Raw genomic sequence first — 20,029 nt, forward strand, 5'->3', positions numbered from 1 at the left:
TTATTTACATTGTCCAATTTGACACGGACTAGAGGACATGTAATGAAGCTAAGGGGGGACAGGTTCAGGACTAATGTCAGGAAGTTCTGCTTCACTCAGAGAGTGGTTGACACCTGGAATGCCCTCCCAGATGAGATTATTGCGGAATCGACCGTCCTAGGCTTCAAGAGCAAACTAGATGCATATCTCCTTAAGAGAGGCATGTAAGGATATGGTGGACTATAAATTACGACAGGTGTACACCTGGTAGGGCCTCCGCGTGTGCGGATCGCCGGACTTGATGGACCGAAGGTCTGATCCGGAGATGGCATTTCTTATGTTCTTATGTTATGTTCTTATGTTCATGTCAGCCATGTTTAACATGCAGGACCCGTGGCCCTGCAAAGAAGTGTGGCTGGAAGGCAGGAAGGAGGTGGACGACTCCAGTCTAGTTTTGCAGGAGGGGGGCAATTGCTGGGCTACAAAATGCACACATGTGCATTGGACCAAGGAAGGTAGAGAGAGGGAGCACAAACTTGGGATAGAGGAGAGTGTGTGTTGGGTCATGGGCTGGAAGGAGCACTCGGGGGCACAAATTGGAAGGGAGGGGGCATGAACTTGGGACAAAGGAAGGAGAGAGGGAGAGAAAGATGCTGAGGTGGGGATGGAAATAGAAAGGGAGAATTGTTGGGCATGAGTGTGTCAGAGTGAGATATTACAAATGGGGAATGGAAGAAGATAATTTTGGGGCATAGGGAGAGGACTGAGGTACAGATGCATGGGGAAGAGAAAGATGAAAGGTTGAAATGTTAGATATGTTGGTGGAGAGGAAACAGTGGGACAGACTGAAGGGGATATAAGAGGGAGGAATGTTGGACAGTAGTAGAGGGAATGGAGGAGGAGATGTGGCATGGTGCTGGGGAGGGGTGATAGAGGGAGAAATGTTTTGCATGGAGCTGGTGGGCAGGGGTGAAAGATGCTGTACATGATCCAGGGAAGAGAGAAATGTTGGATGTGGCAGTAGAGGGGGTGGAAGAGAGGCACTGTGGATTCCTTTCTCTCTCCCCCCTTTCCCCACTCTCTTTGCAGCAAGGGAGAGAATGATATAGAGATGGTGGACAGTGAGAGAGGGAGACTTGTTGCACATGGGGGTGGAGGAGAGAGAAAGAAATGCTGTTCAGGAGTGGGGAAGGGAAAAAGAGGGAGATTGATCCAGGTCAAAAAGGAGTGAGGATGCTGTACAGTGGGAGAAAGGGAAGAGAGAGGGAGAAATGCTGGACCATGGTAGGAAGAACCAATGGACAGCAACAGAAGAATTTGCAGAAGACGGGAAAGTTGAAAAAAGAGAAACTGGGACCAACTTGATGGAAAAAATAAAGTTCCAGACAACAAAGGTAATAAAGGAATTTATTGACTGAAATATGTTAGCTTTGGGAAATGTATATAGCAGATGTCTTTGTATTGTGTTCAAAAGAAACCATTTCTGGTTTTATTTCTCCAGTGCTGAAGTACTTGCTGTGGATGGAGGGGATCAGCTGAGAACCTCCTCCAAAGATGGACAGAATTCCTCTCCACCAAGCGCAGCAGTTGCTGGCAGCATCCCTGAGCCACTGAGGTGCCAGTATCTTTGAGTCAGGGACGCTACTGCTGCTTGTCAAGTTTGGCAAAAGGGACCCACCCCCCCGCCACCTTCAGAGGAAGTCCTCAACTGACATAGCTTGGGGGGTCTTCATCAGCTGGAGTATTTATATTTTAAATTTACATTTACATTAGAGCAGTGGTCTCAAACTCAACTCTTTTGCAGAACCACCTTTTGGATTTGTAGGTACTTGGAGGGCCTCAGAAAAAAATAGTTAATGTCTTATTAAAGAAATGGCAATTTTGCATTAAGTAAAACTCTTCATAGTTTATAAATCTTTCCTTTTGGCTAAGTCTTAATAATAATATTGTAATTTATAGCTAAAGAGACATATGATCAAGAAACTGTTTTATTTTACTTTTATGATTATGATAAACATACTGAGGGCCTCAAAATAGTACCTGGCGGGCCGCGAGTTTGAGACCACTGCATTAGAGGTTCTGGCAGAGACCTGTTTACAAAGTATGTATTCTTCCCAATTAATATTTCCCAATTAATAAAGTATCTTTGCTTATTTCTAAATGGGTCTCTACCACAGCTTTTAATTCAGTAGAATAATTAAATGAAATAACTACTTGTGAAGTTTATAGGGACGGGTGAGGACGGATTTGATTCCTTGTGGGGACATTCGATTCCAGCAGGGATGGGTTTGATTTCCAGTGGGGACAGGCTCGATTTCTATCTCTGCGTAACTCTCTAGTCCACATGTAGATCAGCACATTTTGCAAGCGACACATGCACTTGGTTAGTGACTTTGCCCATGGGCCTGTTCAGACTACACCTCACCAGCAATGTGTACAGTCAAAAGGACATGCATTCACGCCAATGCATTTTATGCATGTATGTTGCCACATACTCAGTAAAATGACTTCATATGGACCAAGCTTCAAGCCATTTTGGTACAAAGTTTGGTTTTCGAAGGCAATATACCCAAGCCAACACTGTACCAAACAGTGCAGCCACACAGGTGTAAATATGGAGGGATACAAAAATTGCTCCTAGCTCATGATCACCCCTTACTGCGGTGGTGAAGCAGGTAGGAAGAAACTGCACCAGTCGGTGAATCACATTCGACTTAAGGATAGCTTGATATGGTCCTGTCTGCAGCCCCCTGCATGTGTTTTTCTGTGTGTCTTGATTTTTGCAGGCACTGGTTCTATCGATATTGGATTATTGCAATATCGTTTATTTGGGTGTACCTAAAAAAAATTTGAGAAAATTGATAATAGTACAGAACACAGCTGTCCGTCTGATATTTGGGCTGAAGAAAAGTGATCATGTTAGTCCCTACTATAGACTGCTGCACTGGTTGCCGGTGGAGGCACGAGTAATGTTTAAATTCTCTTGCATTTGCTTTAAGCTGGTTTGGGGATTGGCCCCTACCTATCTTTTGTTTCATTTCGCGCTATACAGCCCTACAAAGATAACCAGAAATTGTAATTTATTTACCTATCCAAAAATTACTGGCTGTAGATACAGGTCTTTTATGTTTCAAGCAAGTAAGCAGCAGTCCTGGTTGGGTAATTACATCAGTGGAGCCAGGCTGTTTTACGGCGCATTTCAGAAAGAAATTAAGACTGTATTGTTTGATAAATTCATTTCCTAAATAGAAGTTAAATTAACAACAATAATTCTACTCTGACTATTCTTAAGAAATATGTTGTACTTTTGCTATCTCGCTGATTGTCCAGCTCTCTTTGGTGTAAGCCGCCTAGAAATCGTCTGATTGTGGTGGTCTAGAACAGGGGTAGGGAACTCCGGTCCTCGAAAGCCGTATAACAGTCAGGTTTTCCCCAATGAATATGCATTGAAAGCAGTGCATGCAAATAGATCTAATGCATATTCATTGGGGAAATCCTGACTGGAATACGGCTCTCAAGGACCGGAGTTCCCTACCCCTGCTCTAGAAGAATAAAGTTATGTTATGTTATAAATATTGAAAACCATCCTCCATGTGTGTGTCTTTTCCTCCATATCCCAATTCCAACATGCCCCCAGAAACAAAGTAAATGATGGCACATGAGTGGTCCATCCAGTGTATCCAAACACACACTCTCTATAATTTAATGTTTTAATTTAAATTGTTCTTTTTCTTAGATATTTCTGGGCCAGAAACCCAGAGCTCTGCCCGGTATTGTGCATCTACTGGAGTCTCCGTCGAAGCTCACTCTAGCTCATCTAAACCATCCCAGCCCATCCTCAACTGAATGGCCACATACGTGACACAGACCGTGCAAGTCTGCTCAGTACTGGCCTTAGTTCTACCATTATTTTCTGATTAGAGATCCTCTGTGTTCATCCCACGCTTTTTCGAACTCTGTCACCGTTTTCCTCTCCACCACCTCCCTCGGGAGCGCATTCCACACATCAACTACCCTCTTCGTAAAGAAGAATTTCTTAACATTACTCTTGAGTCTACCACCCCTCACATCTTAATGGAGCTAAGATTACAGGTGTAGTGGAATACAGTGCAAACGTTTAGCCACACAGACAATTTTCTGATTGCTGATGTAGCCAGGTAAATCATTTTGTAGCCATAGAACTGGCTTTGAGAACTGCCCACCCTCCCTTTTTTTCCACTGCATGAAATCATACAATCCATACAGAAATGGTCTCCCACTGCTTTGCTCTGAAACTGATATGGGAATAGGCAGAGGATCGGCCTCAAAGAGTAGTTCAGTGGTTTTTCATTAACTGTAAATTACAGACCAAACCCATAACCACAAGGGTGCAGAGATAGAAATGTACAAACTGGTCAGATGTATTTTAAGAGGTTCTATTTATAGATAGATATCAAAGCAGCTCCTGGCTGAAATGGTATTTAAAAATATATATACAATACATACACATATACATAAGAACACAACATTTTACAAAACCTCACACTTCTGTAACAGCAATAGACAGTGCAAATGAAACTTTGTTTTTTAAAAAGAAAAATTAGTTAGTTATCGAAGGCTCCAGGGTTTATGGAGTCTAATTACTCATCCTGATCCAGACCTTACACAGAACATTCCCCCCACAAATTTTCTAACATACAAGCCTCTCTATCTAATCCAATTGTTTCAGTTTGGAAAAAAACAAATTTAACGCCCCCATCTTTTTTATTTTTAGCAATGCGGGAAGGAATGGCCTCAGGTGACAGAGAGAACATGTCCATTCTCTAGAGTCTAAGGCCATTACTGATAAAGGCCTAAATGTCTCTTTTAAATATTTTGTAGGTTAGCAAAAGTCATCATGGACTTTATTAACAAAGGATGGCCAATTCTTGGGTACAACAGCCAAAAAAAGAAACTTCATGTCTCTGGGGGTGTCTGCTTTAGGACCTGGGCATTTGGAACTTATGTTCTCTTTCTCCCATAACAAATTTACAAAATGAGTAAAAATCAAAAATTCAGTCACCAAAAATAAAGTGATGGTGGCGAGGGAGGGAGAGGTTCACCCGATATCTGTTTCAGTAACAGTGACATGAAGGCATGAGTTAGTTCCAGTTTGTCCCATACACTCAGTAAGTCTTTTTCACAGGCCCCTGCGAGACTCCTTGAAACAAGGGCCTACAGATCCCCAAGGCTACAGGTGGCTTTCACAGTTTTATCATTCTTCTGTACTTCAGTTTGCCTTCCAGAAAAGCATAGATTCCCCCCTTGAAAAGAAAACAACCCCCCCCCCCCCCGAAAACTAATCTTAAGTTCACCGCAAACCCTCTCAGCTTCTTTGTAAAGAAAAATGTTTCATAGCTGATCTTTTGGACAACCAGAAGTTCATGGCAGCTGAATATTCTTTTTTTTTTTTTCTTCAATCTTCCCAAAAGGACAATTTGTCTCCATCCCTGCAACAGCAGCACTGGCAGCAGAGTTCGTTTGTAGTCGCCCGGCTTGCTTCCAGGTGACGACCCAGATGCAGTTTTTTCTTCTGCAGTTGAACCTATGAACATAGGCGACAGATGGTTATTAAAAGTCCAATTGCCTATAGGTAAAATATCAAATAGTTACAAGGTTATTATTCCTTATCCCTTTCTGTTGTGTAGCACAAGCGAAAAGGAACAAATCTAGGCTTGGTATCTGTTTCAACTACAATTTTGAAAACCAAACCAGGCTACAATGTGTATTCAACACAAGCATTACTGTACTCCAGGAAAAAGGCCAAGAACTTCAAATCCCCATCAGCAAGACAGGCAGAGCTCCAAAGTGCTAATTGCAAAATATATAAATAGTTTTAGTGCTAGCAAACCACAACCGTACAAGAAGAGAGAAAGCTACTCTAAGAGACCTTCTGGTTCACAAATCAGTCTACACTACTTGAAAAATATTGCAAAGAAGAAGCAAAAAGGGGAAACTGCAGAACTGATGTTTGCGATGTCAGATTTTACTGAATCCCACAACAAGTTTAATTTTCTGTACAGTCAACTGCATCCACATGGTTTGAAAAGTACGGACCGAACAGAGGCCATGTTTCAACTCAAACGTCTTCCTCAGGGGTTCTAAGGTTGATAATTAAGGTGAGACAAACAGTAGATGTTGATAAGTTTACAAGTAAACTTAGAAGAGCATTCAAAACACTCGAAAAACTTTTCAACATCCACCGTGTCGGGTCCGTACTTTTCAAACCATGTGGATACAGTTGACTGTACAGAGAATTAAACTTGTTGCGTAATACAATAAAATCCAGCATCGTGAAATGACGTCTATAGTTTACCATTTTTGCTTCTTGTTTGCATCATTTCACTGCAGTTTAGGTGGACTGTTTTTGGGGGTTTTTTTTGTCGTCGACTTGAAAAATATTACCACCGACAACAGGCAAATAAAAGCATGCAAGACTGTCAAAGTTAACAGCACAGGAAAATGGACAGTTAATGTGTCAGAAAGTTTGGGACACCTACATTACATAGAGAAATCAAAGCCGATATTTGAAACATAGTACTGAGTGGTGCTTGGTTGGAGAAGAATTGGATCTGTGGATTGGTATGGGAGAGAAAGAGATTAGATACCTGACAGATGACTGTGGAGAGATGTGTGGAGGGAACTATGGAGATCTTGATTAGAGGGAAATTATCTTCCCTTTATTTTGGTATGAAAGTAAGGGCTCCTTTTACTAAACCGTGGCAGAGCCTCTTACCATGGACCAGCGAGGTAAATGCTCCAATGTTCATTCTATTCCTATGAATGTCAGAGCAGTTATCTCGCCGGCCCGTGGTAAGAACCTCTTTCATGGTTTAGTAAGCCCCATATAAGGGTCTTTGGCATATGGAACATTATACTGTATATTGTTCTTTTGTTATTATTTTTGCTTTGAATCATTTATTTTGGAAAAATCAATAAAAATACTTTGGGGGGGGGAAAAAAAAAAAAGCATGCATGACACACACACACAAAAAAAAAAAGCTTAGGGACCTTTTTACCAAAGTGTAGTACACTTCTCCCTCCGGATTCGCGGGGGATAGGGGCAGAGCCGGACTGCGAATGGCGAAAAACCACGAATATCCGGCTCTGACCTACCCCCGCCTTCCCAGGTGGTCTAGCGGGCTTTCGGGGCAGGAGCGATCTTCCTACGCTCCTGCCCTGTGCAGATCGCCATTAGGAAATGGCTGCTGTGAGTTCCCGTAGTCTCTCGAGACTACGACGGGAACTCCCTACAGCTATTTCCTAATGGCGATCTGCACGGGGCAGGAGCGTAGGAAGATATATATCTTAATACAGTACTCCTCCGATATTCGCAGGAGTTCCATTCCAGGAACCCCCGTGAATCCTGAAAAACCGCAAATACGGTTTTTCATGGGGGAGACTGAAGAGGGCAATGGGAGAGCAGCCGGAGCGCCGCAAGAGCAGGAAATCACTCGCGATATGCTCCGACCGCCTCTTCCTGCACCAAGTCGGGCCTTATCCAATCAGGAGCTGCGTGTCAAAGCAGCTCCTGATTGGATAAGGCCCGACTTAGTGCAGGAAGAGGCGGTTGGAGCATACCACGAGTGATTTCCTGCACTTGCGGCGCTCCGGATGCTCTCTCCTGCCTCTCCCGTTGCTTTCTCCTTGTCGGCGGTTCGCGGTCAGAAAATACTGCGAACAACCGGGGGAACACTGTACGTGGAATACATCAAGCAAAATGTATGTGCCTTATTTTTTAGGGGGGAAGAGGGAGATATTATACCAAGATAACTGATTGCTCTGCCAATCTCCTTATTTAGCCTTTTTTAATCATTATTTAATTATATTTCATGTAAACTAGGGGCTCCTTTTACGAAGCTGTGCTACGGGTTTTACTGCAAGCACTGGATTAGTGCGCGCTAGCCAAAAATCTGCCGCCTGCTCAAAAAGAGGCGGTAGCGGCTAGCATGCGCTATTCCGCGCGTTAAGTCCATAGCATGGCTTTGTAAAAGGAGCCCTAGGTGGCCTTGTGTGTTTTCCCCTTATTTTCTTCCCCTAGTCTTCTTAGGCTGTAAATTGCTTAGATATGTCATTTCATGGGCAGTATATCAAAGTAAAGATAAACTATGAATATTATGCATTTCATTCACTTCCCCTTCATACAAGTTTATCATTAAGTTTTTTTTGGGTGGGTGGGTGGGAGGAGGAGGTTCAAACCTTATCAAGCTCTATTTAGATCAGACATGGGCAACTCTGGTTCTCGAGGGCCGGAATCCAATCGGGTTTTCAGGATTTCCCCAATGATTATGCATGAGATCTATTTGCATGCACTGCTTTCAATGCATATTCATTGGAGAAATCCTGAAAAATGATTGGATTCCGGCCCTCGAGGACAGGAGTTGCCCATGTCTGGGTTAGATTATTGGGTGCCTGGGCAAGTAGCATAGTAAATTATGGCAGATAAAAGACTAGTATGGGCCATGTAGTCTACGAATAAAGTGGCTAGCGTTGTACTTATTTGGGATCGTACCTGCCGCTCTATTTAAAATATGAAGGTCATTCACATTTGGCTTGTATTCCATCCTCTTGCTATGTAGAGATCTTCTGTCTTTTTTAAAATTCTGTCACTTTTGATCCCTATCACCTCCATTGGGAAGGCGTTCCAAGCTTCCACCCCCTTTTCCATGAAAAAAGTACTTTCTGATGTTGCTTCATTTCATATCCTCTAGCTCTGCCACTCCCAGGAAAAAGTGTTAAAGCCAAAGGAGATGGATCCCAGCAATCAGGCATAAGAAACTTAACACTAATCAAACCCATTAAAGGATAAAATCCATTATTGCTGAGGAAACAAGAGGAGCAGACTTGCCTTCTTCACCTGGCACTGTGCCTCCTTACCAGCTGTTCCAGGGATAGAAAATGACAGCAGATAAAAGACCCTACAGCTTATCCAATCTGCCCATCATACCAACCATTATAGTTTCTGCCCCCCCTCCACCTTCCCCCAACACATACAGCTGCTTGACCTCTTCACCTAGGTCACTTTTATTGCTTCCCAAAGAGACTGAAAATTCAGTCAGTTCCCAGGCTGCCCGAAACTTGATATCCCTCTCAAGCACTGATAGGATACATGTTTATTTTAATTTAAGGAGTAGCACAGGCATCATTTTCAAAGAAACTGGTCACCAAGCAATAAATCTTCAAACTGGCCCCTCTGGGAAACAGCTCCAACTTGGTTTTCATCTAGCATTATCCTCCCTAAAAACATTCTCAACGAGTGACTTAAACCTTGAATTTTACTTCTAGACTAGGACAGGAGATGCCTATTATAACTATGCTGGATTTAACTCACACCGGTATATAATGGATTTTTCGTCCATAAGATGCACCTGAGCACAAGACACACCCTAGATTTAAAGGAGGAAAATAAGAAAAAAAAACTTTCTGAACCAATTTCTCCCTGCCAGGCTCTGCACCCAACTCCACACTCCTTGCCAAGCTCTGAACCCTTTCCCTCCTCTCTTCCAGGCTCTGTACCCTGTCCCCCCTCTGGTGGTCTAGTGGTAGGCCGGAACAGGGCACAGGACAGGGCTAGATCCATCTGTCTGCACATTTCCCTACCTACTGCAGCACCTGTTTAATTATATTTTACTCTGCTGTTATCCATTTTGGATATTTTACAGAAAAGTAAATCATCTCAGATTTTACACTATTTTTTATGACCAAGGATCCTCTCTGCCTAGTCCATCCATGATTAAATTTAATTTTTTGCCTCACTGCCACCTCTGTTGTTCACCAAAGGATCCCAAGATGAGATTGAGGCCTGTGGTCACCATTTCTGGCCAAAATCACACACTCTACCTCTTTTGTAAACTTTTATATCATCCCCTCCCCCGCCAGTTCTTTTAGATCACTCCCCCTCCAGTACTGTGAAATGACACCTGAGAGCTGGTGACCAAAATGACGTTTTTGGATTCCAACGCCAGCAGGACAGGTGGTAAACACAAAGCAAACTTTCATTGCTGCCCTGAGATTTGTGTTTTTGAGGCCTGGTGAGAATTGTGGGCAAAGGTTTCAGCTAGATCATTTTAAATCCATTAACATTTTGATTGGGGACATGGGGAAGAACAGAAAATTAGCCTGGTGGGAAAATAAGACAGCGAGGATAAGATATGAAACACATTTAAAAGGCAAGAATCTGGATTTCTCCACTCCCTTCATATTACTGGTTAGACCCTGTATTCCAGTATGCTGCATCACTGGAATACCAGTGCCACAAGCCAGCAGTTTATCCTAAACTGTAATGCCTTCTCCTTGCACCCGTCCACATAACTGTGACTGGTGCCAAGGGTGCACCGTGGTATCCCTACACAGGGACATTTTCTACGTAAAATGAGGGTTTGGAACAACAACATAAGAGATATTCGCATTTCCTAGTGGCCATGCGCTTAAATATATACTCAACTTTTTTTCTTTTTTTACAATAGTGTGACGTCCACCCCAGAGCTGGTGGCACATATTACTGGAAGCACATTGGGTCAAAACACCAGCAGAAAAGCTAATGGAGAATTACCTGGAATCTTTAGGCAGAGAGATATTTCCATGTGCTGACAAAGGCAGTGGGGATTAGGGAGTAAGGCACTGTGGTCACGCTGCTCCAGGTGTCAGAAGATGGGTCATAACAGTCTAGGGTTTTGCACCGCTGGGCACCACAGTAACCACCGACAACGTAGAGTCTGTTGCCTGAAGCGACAGCTCGGCAGCTTATCCGCTTAGAAGTCACATCGCCTAACTTGGCCCACTGGTAGGTTTCGCTGTTGAAGCGATAAGCTGAGCTGGCTGAGAACTCTGTGTCGCCACCGATCACAATGACGTGGCCACCCACCATGGCAGCTGCCGTGTAACGCCAGTTCTGGGGACAGCTGGTGGGCACAGTCCATCGGTTTTGGCAAGGGTCAAAGCACTGCACTTTGGGCAACTTATCCCTGTTGACGCTTGTGCCACCAAACACAAACAACTTCATTTTGGCCCCCACCACGGCAGCATTGCTCACACCTTCCCGGAGAGGGGCCACCAGGGTCCACTTGTCCGCTTGGGGATCATACTGTTCCACTTGCTTGAGAGAGACCGAAGGAGAGGCAGGGAATGAACCGGTCAGTGCCGTATGGCCACCCACTACATACAAGCAATGATCAAGCTCTGCAGATCCGTGGCCAAATCGGGCAACCAACATGGGAGCCGCCTTGGACCACTCATCATGGAGGGTGTCATATACCCACACGTCCTTTGAAGCACCATTCTCTGAGCCTTTCCCGCCAGTGACGTAAACTTTGCAGCCGATAGCACAGGCACTGCACTCTTTACGGGGACTAGGGATGTCTGTCCTGGGGATGATTTCACTAGTCTCGTGGTCGATCATGTAAATTTTGTCACACACAAAAGTCTGACCGCCAAGCAGCAGGAGTGCCTGGCTCACCTTTCGTGGCCTGGCACAGAAGCCCGTCACCAAGCCATCATTCTGCAGAATCTTCATCTTGCAGTGGACTGCATCTTCCACGATTTCCATCCCCAGTTTGTGGCCGAGAACCAATTCGTCCAGGGCCACGATGCTTTTCAGATATGCCTCTGGCAACAGTGCCAGGCGGACACAGCGCAGCAGGTCTGGCAGGTCATCACGACGGCGAGGAAGGTCATACTTGATCCAGGCAATGACAGCTTCGTAGACTAGGCTTTCATCTTCAACCTCTAGCTCTTCACTTAAGACTAGATCTTGGAGTTTGTCCTTGGGGAGCCTCAGGAAATCTTCTGTGGAATACAAGGAGGTGAAGTTCGACAGGCACATCCTCCAGGAGAGCTCAAAGAGTCGGTCACAGCAATATGTGTCTGAAAGCAACATCATGTTGATGCAATTGGCAGGATGGAGGTTCCTCTCCAGGAACTCTGCTGAGGCTTCTCGGATATCCAGAAACTGGAGCATGTCACCTGCCTCTAGCAGAGATTCTGCGTTCTCCTCGTTGATAATGAGCCGGGCGGAGTAGGTGTAATCCAGTAGCAGTTCCAGTACCTCTGGGTGCAAGGAGTCACGGAAGTTGACCTCAGCATCCCTGCTCTCCCTGAGTCCACCACTGAACATGGCCTCAAAGTAACGGCTGCAGGAGGCCAACACTGCTTTGTGGCAGGGAAAGGCCCGGTCCCCAGCCAGCAGCACCACATCGGTGAAGAGGCTGCGTTTACGAAGGAGATTGAGGTGCGTAAGAAGACTGTCCGCATGCCCTGGCTTGTGGAAGAGTTGGATATTCATTGAGCCGGAGCTTGAGCGTGACTTGCGGTTTTCGTGGTTGCTGACAGACATTTTCCAACTAGTAATCCTGGAAGAAAAACAATAAAGCAGATTGTGAAAAAAATATTTCCTAGTGTTACTCCAGAACCTACCACTCTACAATCCCACCTCTAATTCTAAAATGTATTTTTCAAAAGAGCCTGCTAATTTAGATAAAACACTGATTTAACTTTCAAAATCTTTTAACTGATGTACACAGGAGATTGGGACAATAAAGCAGTTATTAAGCAGAAACAACCACACAAGGAATACAACCCAAGCTGCTTATTCCATCTTCGCTCTGCAGCAATAGATTACCAGGGCTAAATTCATCCTCACATCTCTATACATAAGGGGTCGATTTCAAGCCTATCAGGGATGCCGGGGGGGGGGGGGGGGAACCCAACACAGGAATGCAAGAAACCTTTCTGCTGCCAGATAATCTGTTTTGTCAGCTGGTTTTCTTAGATCTGAGCATTTACAAAGTTAAGGAATTATCTCCAAAAAATAATCTGGCTAGATAGAAATAACAAAATTCCACTGGAAATCCCTCCCCCCCACCTCCACTCCACTGCTTGGGGACACTGCTATGAAACAAGAAACTGGACATCAAGCATGAACTGATAGTAGGTTTGTGCATGTTTTGGGGGTATAAAGAGTCCTTCCTCTCTTGCCATCTGCCAAAAGAGCTTCGCAATGGGCAACCAAATGCCCAATAATGTGTTAAACTAGACAGCCTTGCCTCGAAGCAATTAGAGGCGGGCATGTCTTGGCATAACACCTTCCCCCCCTCCTTCCCTATACAGTTGCTGGCAAGGAACTTCCTACCCCAACTGAAAAGTACACAAGAGGGCCATTGTGCTGTGAAATCAGCATGGAGATGAGATACTTGTCCAGCTCAATGACAGGGATTTAATTACACAGAAGCAAACTAAGAAATAACTGCTCCAGGACAAAGAAAAATTGTGGCTCCTGCACAATCTACTGGCACATCTCTTAACATAAAAAAACAAAATTTGTAGAGTGACTTGAAATTAAAAGCAGACCTTCTGGTAGGAATGCATGCAAAACTCAATCAGACCCTAAGAATCTCTGCTCCAGAAGTCACTCTTCGCCGTTTCCTAAAAAATGAAATAAATGCATCTTTTATGCATAAGTCTCCCCTACCGAGATAAATACTGTACAAGTTATCTAAACTACTGAGGGACCGTCTTTTCTTCGCTTTTTTTAAGAGAACCGATATTATGCCTAGAAGTTTTGGCAGCTTGCCAAAATCCAAATCCCACGATACTCTGGACAATGGTTACAGCAGTGAGCAGAGTTGCCACATGCTGGGCAGGGTGGGCACAAAGCCTTATCGTGTCCCTTCTGTCGCAGTTACTAACCCTGGGGGAAGTTTTTTTTGTCTGATGTCACATACATTATGTAAGAAGCTCGGTTTATTAGTCCGCAGAGTTCAAGCCGAGCATAACAAAGAAACGCAAGGTGGGGACTCACTTCTATGCTTTGGGCCCAAGAAACCTAAAGCAATAATTAACTATAGAAGTCTTATGAAATCCAGCTCTTACAGCCCCGAGACTGCTCTCTACTGTGGCAGCTCTCTGACTGCAGCCCTGTTGGGTCTGCAAAGAAAGCAAGCAAGAAATCAAGAAGAAAGCAGCTTTCACCTTACTGTAAAGCCTACGAAATCATTTAGTTCTGCTGGAGACCCTTTATAGAAGGGAAACAACTTAGGATTTGGAAACAAATAGGACCCAAAGTAGGCTATAGTTCTGCATGAGCACATTTTACCAGAATCCCCTAAGTTCAGAAGCCAGAACACAGAAATACAAATAGGTGATTTATCAGAAACTAAGACCCACAAGATGAAAGGCAAGCTATGGCAACACAGAGGCTCAAGGCTCAAGTTTCAGTTCAGTTTCCAAGAATAATTTTGCATATCAAATGTCCCTTATCACTATCCCATCTGACAGATAAGGAAATCCTGCCTGCTTTCCTACAAGCATTACCACAGCAGATGCACTTTAGTTTATTCCCAGCTCATGAATAATTATGAAGCAGCTCACTGTCTCTTAAAGTTTTGCACTTTGTGAATGTACTTTTTTTCTTCACCACCAATGCAGAAGAGACGGCGAGCTGCAGTTCTAATTTCAATTTATCCCTGGACAGTTTCAGTCTCTCCTTTCGAGGGGTTGATGCAGAAAGCTCGGTGGAGGTGGGGGGGTGGTACATGCATGTTATTGGCTGCACAATGCAGAAAGGAGTTGAGTGCGGGTGTTAACCCAGGCAATATACATGAAGGGCACTGCATTAAAATATATGGTAATGAGGCCATTAACTATTCCTCAGCAGTGCACAGTAGGAAACAGTAGCTTGCAAGAAACCAGGCCCAGGATAGTACAGAAGAGCTGGTTGAGAGGATTTAGTGCCAGGTTTTTAGGGGAGTTTAAAATAACAGTTTGAGGGGGAGGGGGGGGTGAGAGGTTCAGTGACTAGAGAACAAGTTGCCTGCAACTTTAAAAGACAGACAGGAGGCAACAGCTCATGTGAGTGTGTCTGGGGACCCCCCCCCCCAAAAAAAAAAAAAAAAAAGTGCCAGGGCACACATCTGCACCTGTTCTGTGCATAAAAATCTACCTAGCAAAAATATTATGTGCAAGAAATTTTTGTGAGGCTAATATTTATGTGCTGAACAAGTGCTCAGCCATCCTCCTCACAAAACCTTTGGGTGCATGTGTCCGGCAGGCCTCCCCTTCACCAAGTTCTGCGTTCTTGAAATTATCATCACATTAGCTTACTGCTTAATTTTGTGGTCGAACCTGCACCCTCGGACATCTACACACAGCTCAACCTAATGGCTTTCGGTATCAGTCTCAAGAGTTATTACAAATATTTGTATAGTGTAATCATGACCCCCTCCTCCCCCATTAGTCATTGCTCTCCCTGGGTAAACATTTCTAGAGGTTCCCATCATACAGGATGAACTAAATCAGTTATCTCCAATCTTTTTCATATAAAAGGCTGAACAATTCTCTCTCCGTATTCACGGTTTCAGTAATCGCGGTTTCGATTATTCATGGTTTTTAGCTTGCTGGTTCCTCCCCCCCCCCCCCCCAATTACATCAGCTTGCTTAGAGAAATAAGTGATTCCCAGCACTTTCTTCACCGTGTTTTGCCTCTCCTTCAGGAACAGGCCAGGTCTCCCACAATGTTATTCGTGGTTTCACCATATTCACGATGGTTTTTAATAGAAAACAGCGAATAATCTAATCTAAACTAAACCTTAAGTTTATATACAGCATCATCTCCATGAGAATGGAGCTCGACATGGTTTACAAGAACTTAAAATAGTGGGTAGAGAAGAAGAAAAAGGATTACATGAACTTATGTGAAGAAGGGGGGAGAGAAAGGGGGGAAGGATAGAGCTACAATTTGCTGAAAAGCCAGGTTTTCAGTTTTTTGCGGTTTTTCTGTATTCGCGGGCCTGTTAATCCCCTATCAATACAGAGGGAGAAATGTAATGTGAATACCAGAAAGTTCTGAGGGCCACCAAAAGATTTCAAGTTTACACATAGTACTAATTTTGTAAACCAAACCACCTTGACCTGCTTGTTCAGACTAGGTACTAAATGTTAAAAATTAATATTGATTCTACAACAGTTCCAGGATATATTTCAAAAACTCACTTCATTTTGGATTGTCAACAGTAGCAAATTCCATAAACAGACACCCAAGCAACACTTAACAGACTGTTTGCAGTTACTATATCAAATGGGCAAGACTGAAATTAACGCATTTACAGGATTTGAAGAGCATGTCAGCCAATTGTTTGAGAGCTGCAATGGAGATCACTGAACTAGCTGATCCCAATTTACCTCCTTTCTGGTTCTTCATGCATCCATCATCACACTGGTTCAACACCAGATCTCTAAGCTGGAGGCACAACTGCATGGAGCATAGGGCCAGTGGCTGTATTTGCTAGTTTTCTAAACCTCCTGCTGAATCACCTCACGTTTGATGTGGTGATCTGGTGGTCTGCTGACCGTTAACACTCTCAAACTAGCCGCAGGAATAGGGTTTTGGTACAAGAGCAGCTTTAGGGTGGCAACAGTGCTAGAGTGTGCATGAAAAGGGCAATGATTTGAGTGTCTGGACACTGTGGCCTTCCTGTCAGTCCCACAGTGGACATCAACACCAGGAAGATGGCAAAACACGCGATTGATACGAGGGAAGAATTCATGAAGGCAAATGGGCTGAGAATATAAAGAGGACAAAAGACAAATAGAAATTGCAAGGGGGCGGGTGGGAGAGAGTTTGGCTGCTGGAGGTGGGGAGAAATATGATCCAGAAATGTTGGGGGGGGATAGCACTGCCCTGAGTAGCGCTGCGATGGAGGGAAAGGGGTTTTACTTGGGGCAGTGTTGGGGGTCCAGGGGAAGCACTGTCCTGAGTAGTGCAGCATGGCCCTAAGTGATATAGGGAAAAGGGCACCTCGTGTTCCAAAGAGAGCTGAGGCGCAGGAAGAGGCCGATCGAGACAGTACTGGAATGCGAAACACCTGATCACAAGCCATTCTAGCGTGTACAATGCAAAGGGTGACGAGCACGAGCCCGGCACCCACCACGCACGCATATACTCACTTCTCCGACACGTTCCCTCCGATCTTCGGCTCCCGCACGCTCTGACCAAAACGACCGACCCACACAAAGAGCTACACGGATCAGCCCCGCCTACCTCCATCACCAACCAATCGAAGTCCAGGAAAGCGGGCAGCGCTGCCAGTGCCGCCGCTCCGGTCGCTCCCAGGTCCTAGTGCCTGCTTCACTCAAACTCTCCTTCCTGCAATAGAAAGAACACCACGAATTTACCTGTTACAATTACTATTCATGTAAAGTACACTCCTTGCATCGAAATCGACGCAATTTGAAATATCATTACCGAAATGATCTCCTCTAGTGGTGAAACGCTGACACCCAAGTTCCAATTATACCAATTCGCTTTTTCCGAATTTGTTTTGACTAGCTTTCTTATGCTGCTTCTTGTATTTCTAAATGTAATTCCCTTTCCCGCTCATTTGCATCCCCCCCCATGCACACTGGGATAGAATTATTTATTTATTAACTTATTGCGCCTTAGTCCAGTCCAGAATTGCCTATAACTGCATGTCGCGCCAACCCTGATTTTAACTCATTGCAGCAATATGTAGCAAATTAAAACAATAAGTCTATAGAGGCTGTGGGATAAAGCCAGCCTTGGCACAGTCTATTCCCTATGATCTGGAGCAGTTGCCAATTCTGCTATCCAGTGGTATAAAATGCTATGCAAATGTCCTTTTGGATTTTGAAAAGCATGCACATAACTTTCAAATTACAGAATCAAGCCATAAACTGCTAAAAAAACAGATGGAAAGAAGGAGAAAGAAACAGGATGGCATTGTTAGTTCTAGGTACAGCCATATAGGTACCAGCACTTTGGGTACAGTGGGTACTTGAGCACCACAAACATTGTACAGATGGAAAAAGAGAACATTGTGTTGAGTTTTGCAGTGCCCTCCCCAGCCCTTTTGAAAAGCTGGACATAGTGCTGTAAATAAAATAAAAAAAAAATACTTTCTCCTTGGAGTTTATCGGCTAATTAAAAATGAAATAAATGTTAAGGACAACCAAGGCTAGTGTTAAATATTCTGGGACTCTGGTTAGAACTTTGGAAGAAGGTTTACAAGACCCATCAGCAGGTTGCCTTTCCTTAAGCTTCAGGTCCCCTGTACCATGGAGGACAAGGACAAATGGCCCTGTTTGCACCCCTAACCAGCCCCTACAATAACAAACACAAATCAATAGACAAGACAAATGGGTTTCAGGAAATGAAACATGGTTAAATTTAACAAGGATGTGATTAGAAAGAACCAGTGCTTCAGACTAATCTGATATCCTTCATAGGAACCAGTGCTGTAGGTGCAATAGGCACTGAGCACCAACAATATTAGCAAGCTCCTTCGTTTGTGTCCAGGGAAGAGTATTATATTTCATGCTGTTATTCTGAAACACTGTCATCTATGTTTCTTGCATGGGGGGGGGGGGGGGGAAAAGAGAAGAGCCGTTTGTTCAAGAGCAAGGCCATGTGCCCACTGAAAAGACTCAAAGTTGCCAACAGACACCAGCAGGAAACATTCCAAACTAGTCCTCAATTCAATACACTCTGCTCTACCCTGTCTCTGATTATAATCCCAAGTAAAAGTACAGGAACCTGGAAGATGTACTAGGCCAAAGTGATAAATCATCTGGACCAGATGGCATACATGCCAGGGTACTGAAATAATCCAACATGAAATTGCTGATCTGTAGTATCTGAAGATTGCAGGGTGGTCAATGTTGCATCAATTTTTTAAAAGGGTTCCAGAGGATAGCCAGGAAATTACAGACCAGTAAGCCTGACTTCAGTGCTGGGGAAAATAATGGAAGACGTAGACAAACATGATTTAAAGGGACAGAGTCATCATGAGTTCAACTAAGGGAGGTCTTGCCTCATCAAATTGCTTGACTTCTTTGAAGGTGGGAATAAACATGTGGATAAAGTGTATCTAGATTTTCAGAAAGCTTTTGACAAAGTTCCTCATGAGAGGCTCTTGAGAAAATGAAAGAGTCATGAGATAGGAGGCAATGTTCAGTTGTGGATTAGGAACTGGTTACCAGACAGAAAACAGAGAGTAAGGTTAAATGGCCATTTTTCTCCATGGAGGAGAAATAGTGGGACAGGTGCTTTTTAACTTACAGTATTTATAAATGATCTGGAAACTGGAACAATGAATGAGGTGATTAAATTTGCAGAGGACACTAAACTGTTTAAAGTTGTTAAAATGCATGCAAATTGTGAAAAGTTGTAGGCAGGACTTAGGGTGTCCAAATGGTAGCTGAAATTTAATATGGACAAAAGCAAAGTGATGCATATTGGGAAGAATAACCCAAATCATAGTTACCAGATGCTAGGGTCCATCTTGGGGGTTGTAAGCACCCACAAAAATGATCTGTGTGTCATTGCAGACAATAAACAAACTTACTGCCCGATGTGCGGCAGTGGCCAAAAAAGTAAACAAGATGCTAGGAATTATTAGAAAAGGGATGGTAAGCAAGACGAAGAATGTCTCTGTATCACTCCTTGGTGCTTTCCTTTTGTTTTATTGTACGTTATGTCTGTAGGTATTATGTTTCTGTACGTTATGCAATTTTTATTTTAATCTGTATTTTAATTGTTTCCCCATTCTTTTATTGTACAATGCTTAGAATTCATGATTGGCGTTTTATCAAAATTTTAATAAACTTGAAACTTGATCTCACCTTGAGCATTGTGTTCAATTCTTGTCGCTTAATCTAAAAAAAGAAATCGTGCTAGAAAAGGTTCCAAGAAGAGCAACCACATCTTGGAAGATGGAGGGGATGGGACTCCTCTCGTATGAGGAAAGGCTAAAGAGGTTGGGGCTCTTCAGCTTGGTAAAGAGACAGCTGAGGAGAGATATGACTGAAGTCTATAATATCCGGAGTAGTATAAAATTAGATCAATCTTTTTTTACTCCATCAAAAATTACAAAGACTAGAGGGCACTCGCTAAAGTTAGAAGGGAAAAGATTCCATACAAACTTAAGGAAGTTCTTCTTCACCCAGAGAATGGTGGAGGTCTGGAACGCTCTCCTGGAGGCTGTTATAGGGGAAAGCACCCTTCAGGGATTCAAGACAAGAT

At 43.7% G+C, this 20,029-nt stretch overlaps 1 protein-coding gene across 1 annotated transcript; it reads right to left on the reverse strand.

The window, feature by feature from the left end:
- Positions 1 to 4,380: 4,380 nt before the first annotated feature.
- Positions 4,381 to 17,061, reverse strand: LOC117366046 (ectoderm-neural cortex protein 1-like). The gene is made up of 3 exons (XM_033957092.1): positions 16,936 to 17,061; positions 10,550 to 12,344; positions 4,381 to 5,542 (listed from the first exon to the last, which is right to left on the reverse strand). Exon 2 carries the CDS (start codon positions 12,326 to 12,328, stop codon positions 10,559 to 10,561), a length of 1,770 nt encoding a protein of 589 aa, XP_033812983.1. The 5' UTR covers positions 12,329 to 12,344; positions 16,936 to 17,061; the 3' UTR covers positions 4,381 to 5,542; positions 10,550 to 10,558.
- Positions 17,062 to 20,029: the final 2,968 nt, after the last annotated feature.

This window comes from Geotrypetes seraphini, chromosome 8 (assembly GCF_902459505.1).
Source record: "Geotrypetes seraphini chromosome 8, aGeoSer1.1, whole genome shotgun sequence".
NCBI classification, from domain to species: Eukaryota; Metazoa; Chordata; class Amphibia; order Gymnophiona; family Dermophiidae; genus Geotrypetes; species Geotrypetes seraphini.

Excerpts from the sequence above, each read along its gene's own strand:
- LOC117366046 (XM_033957092.1), bottom strand. The coding sequence starts at position 12,328 with ATGTCTGTCAGCAACCACGAAAACCGCAAGTCACGCTCAAGCTCCGGC.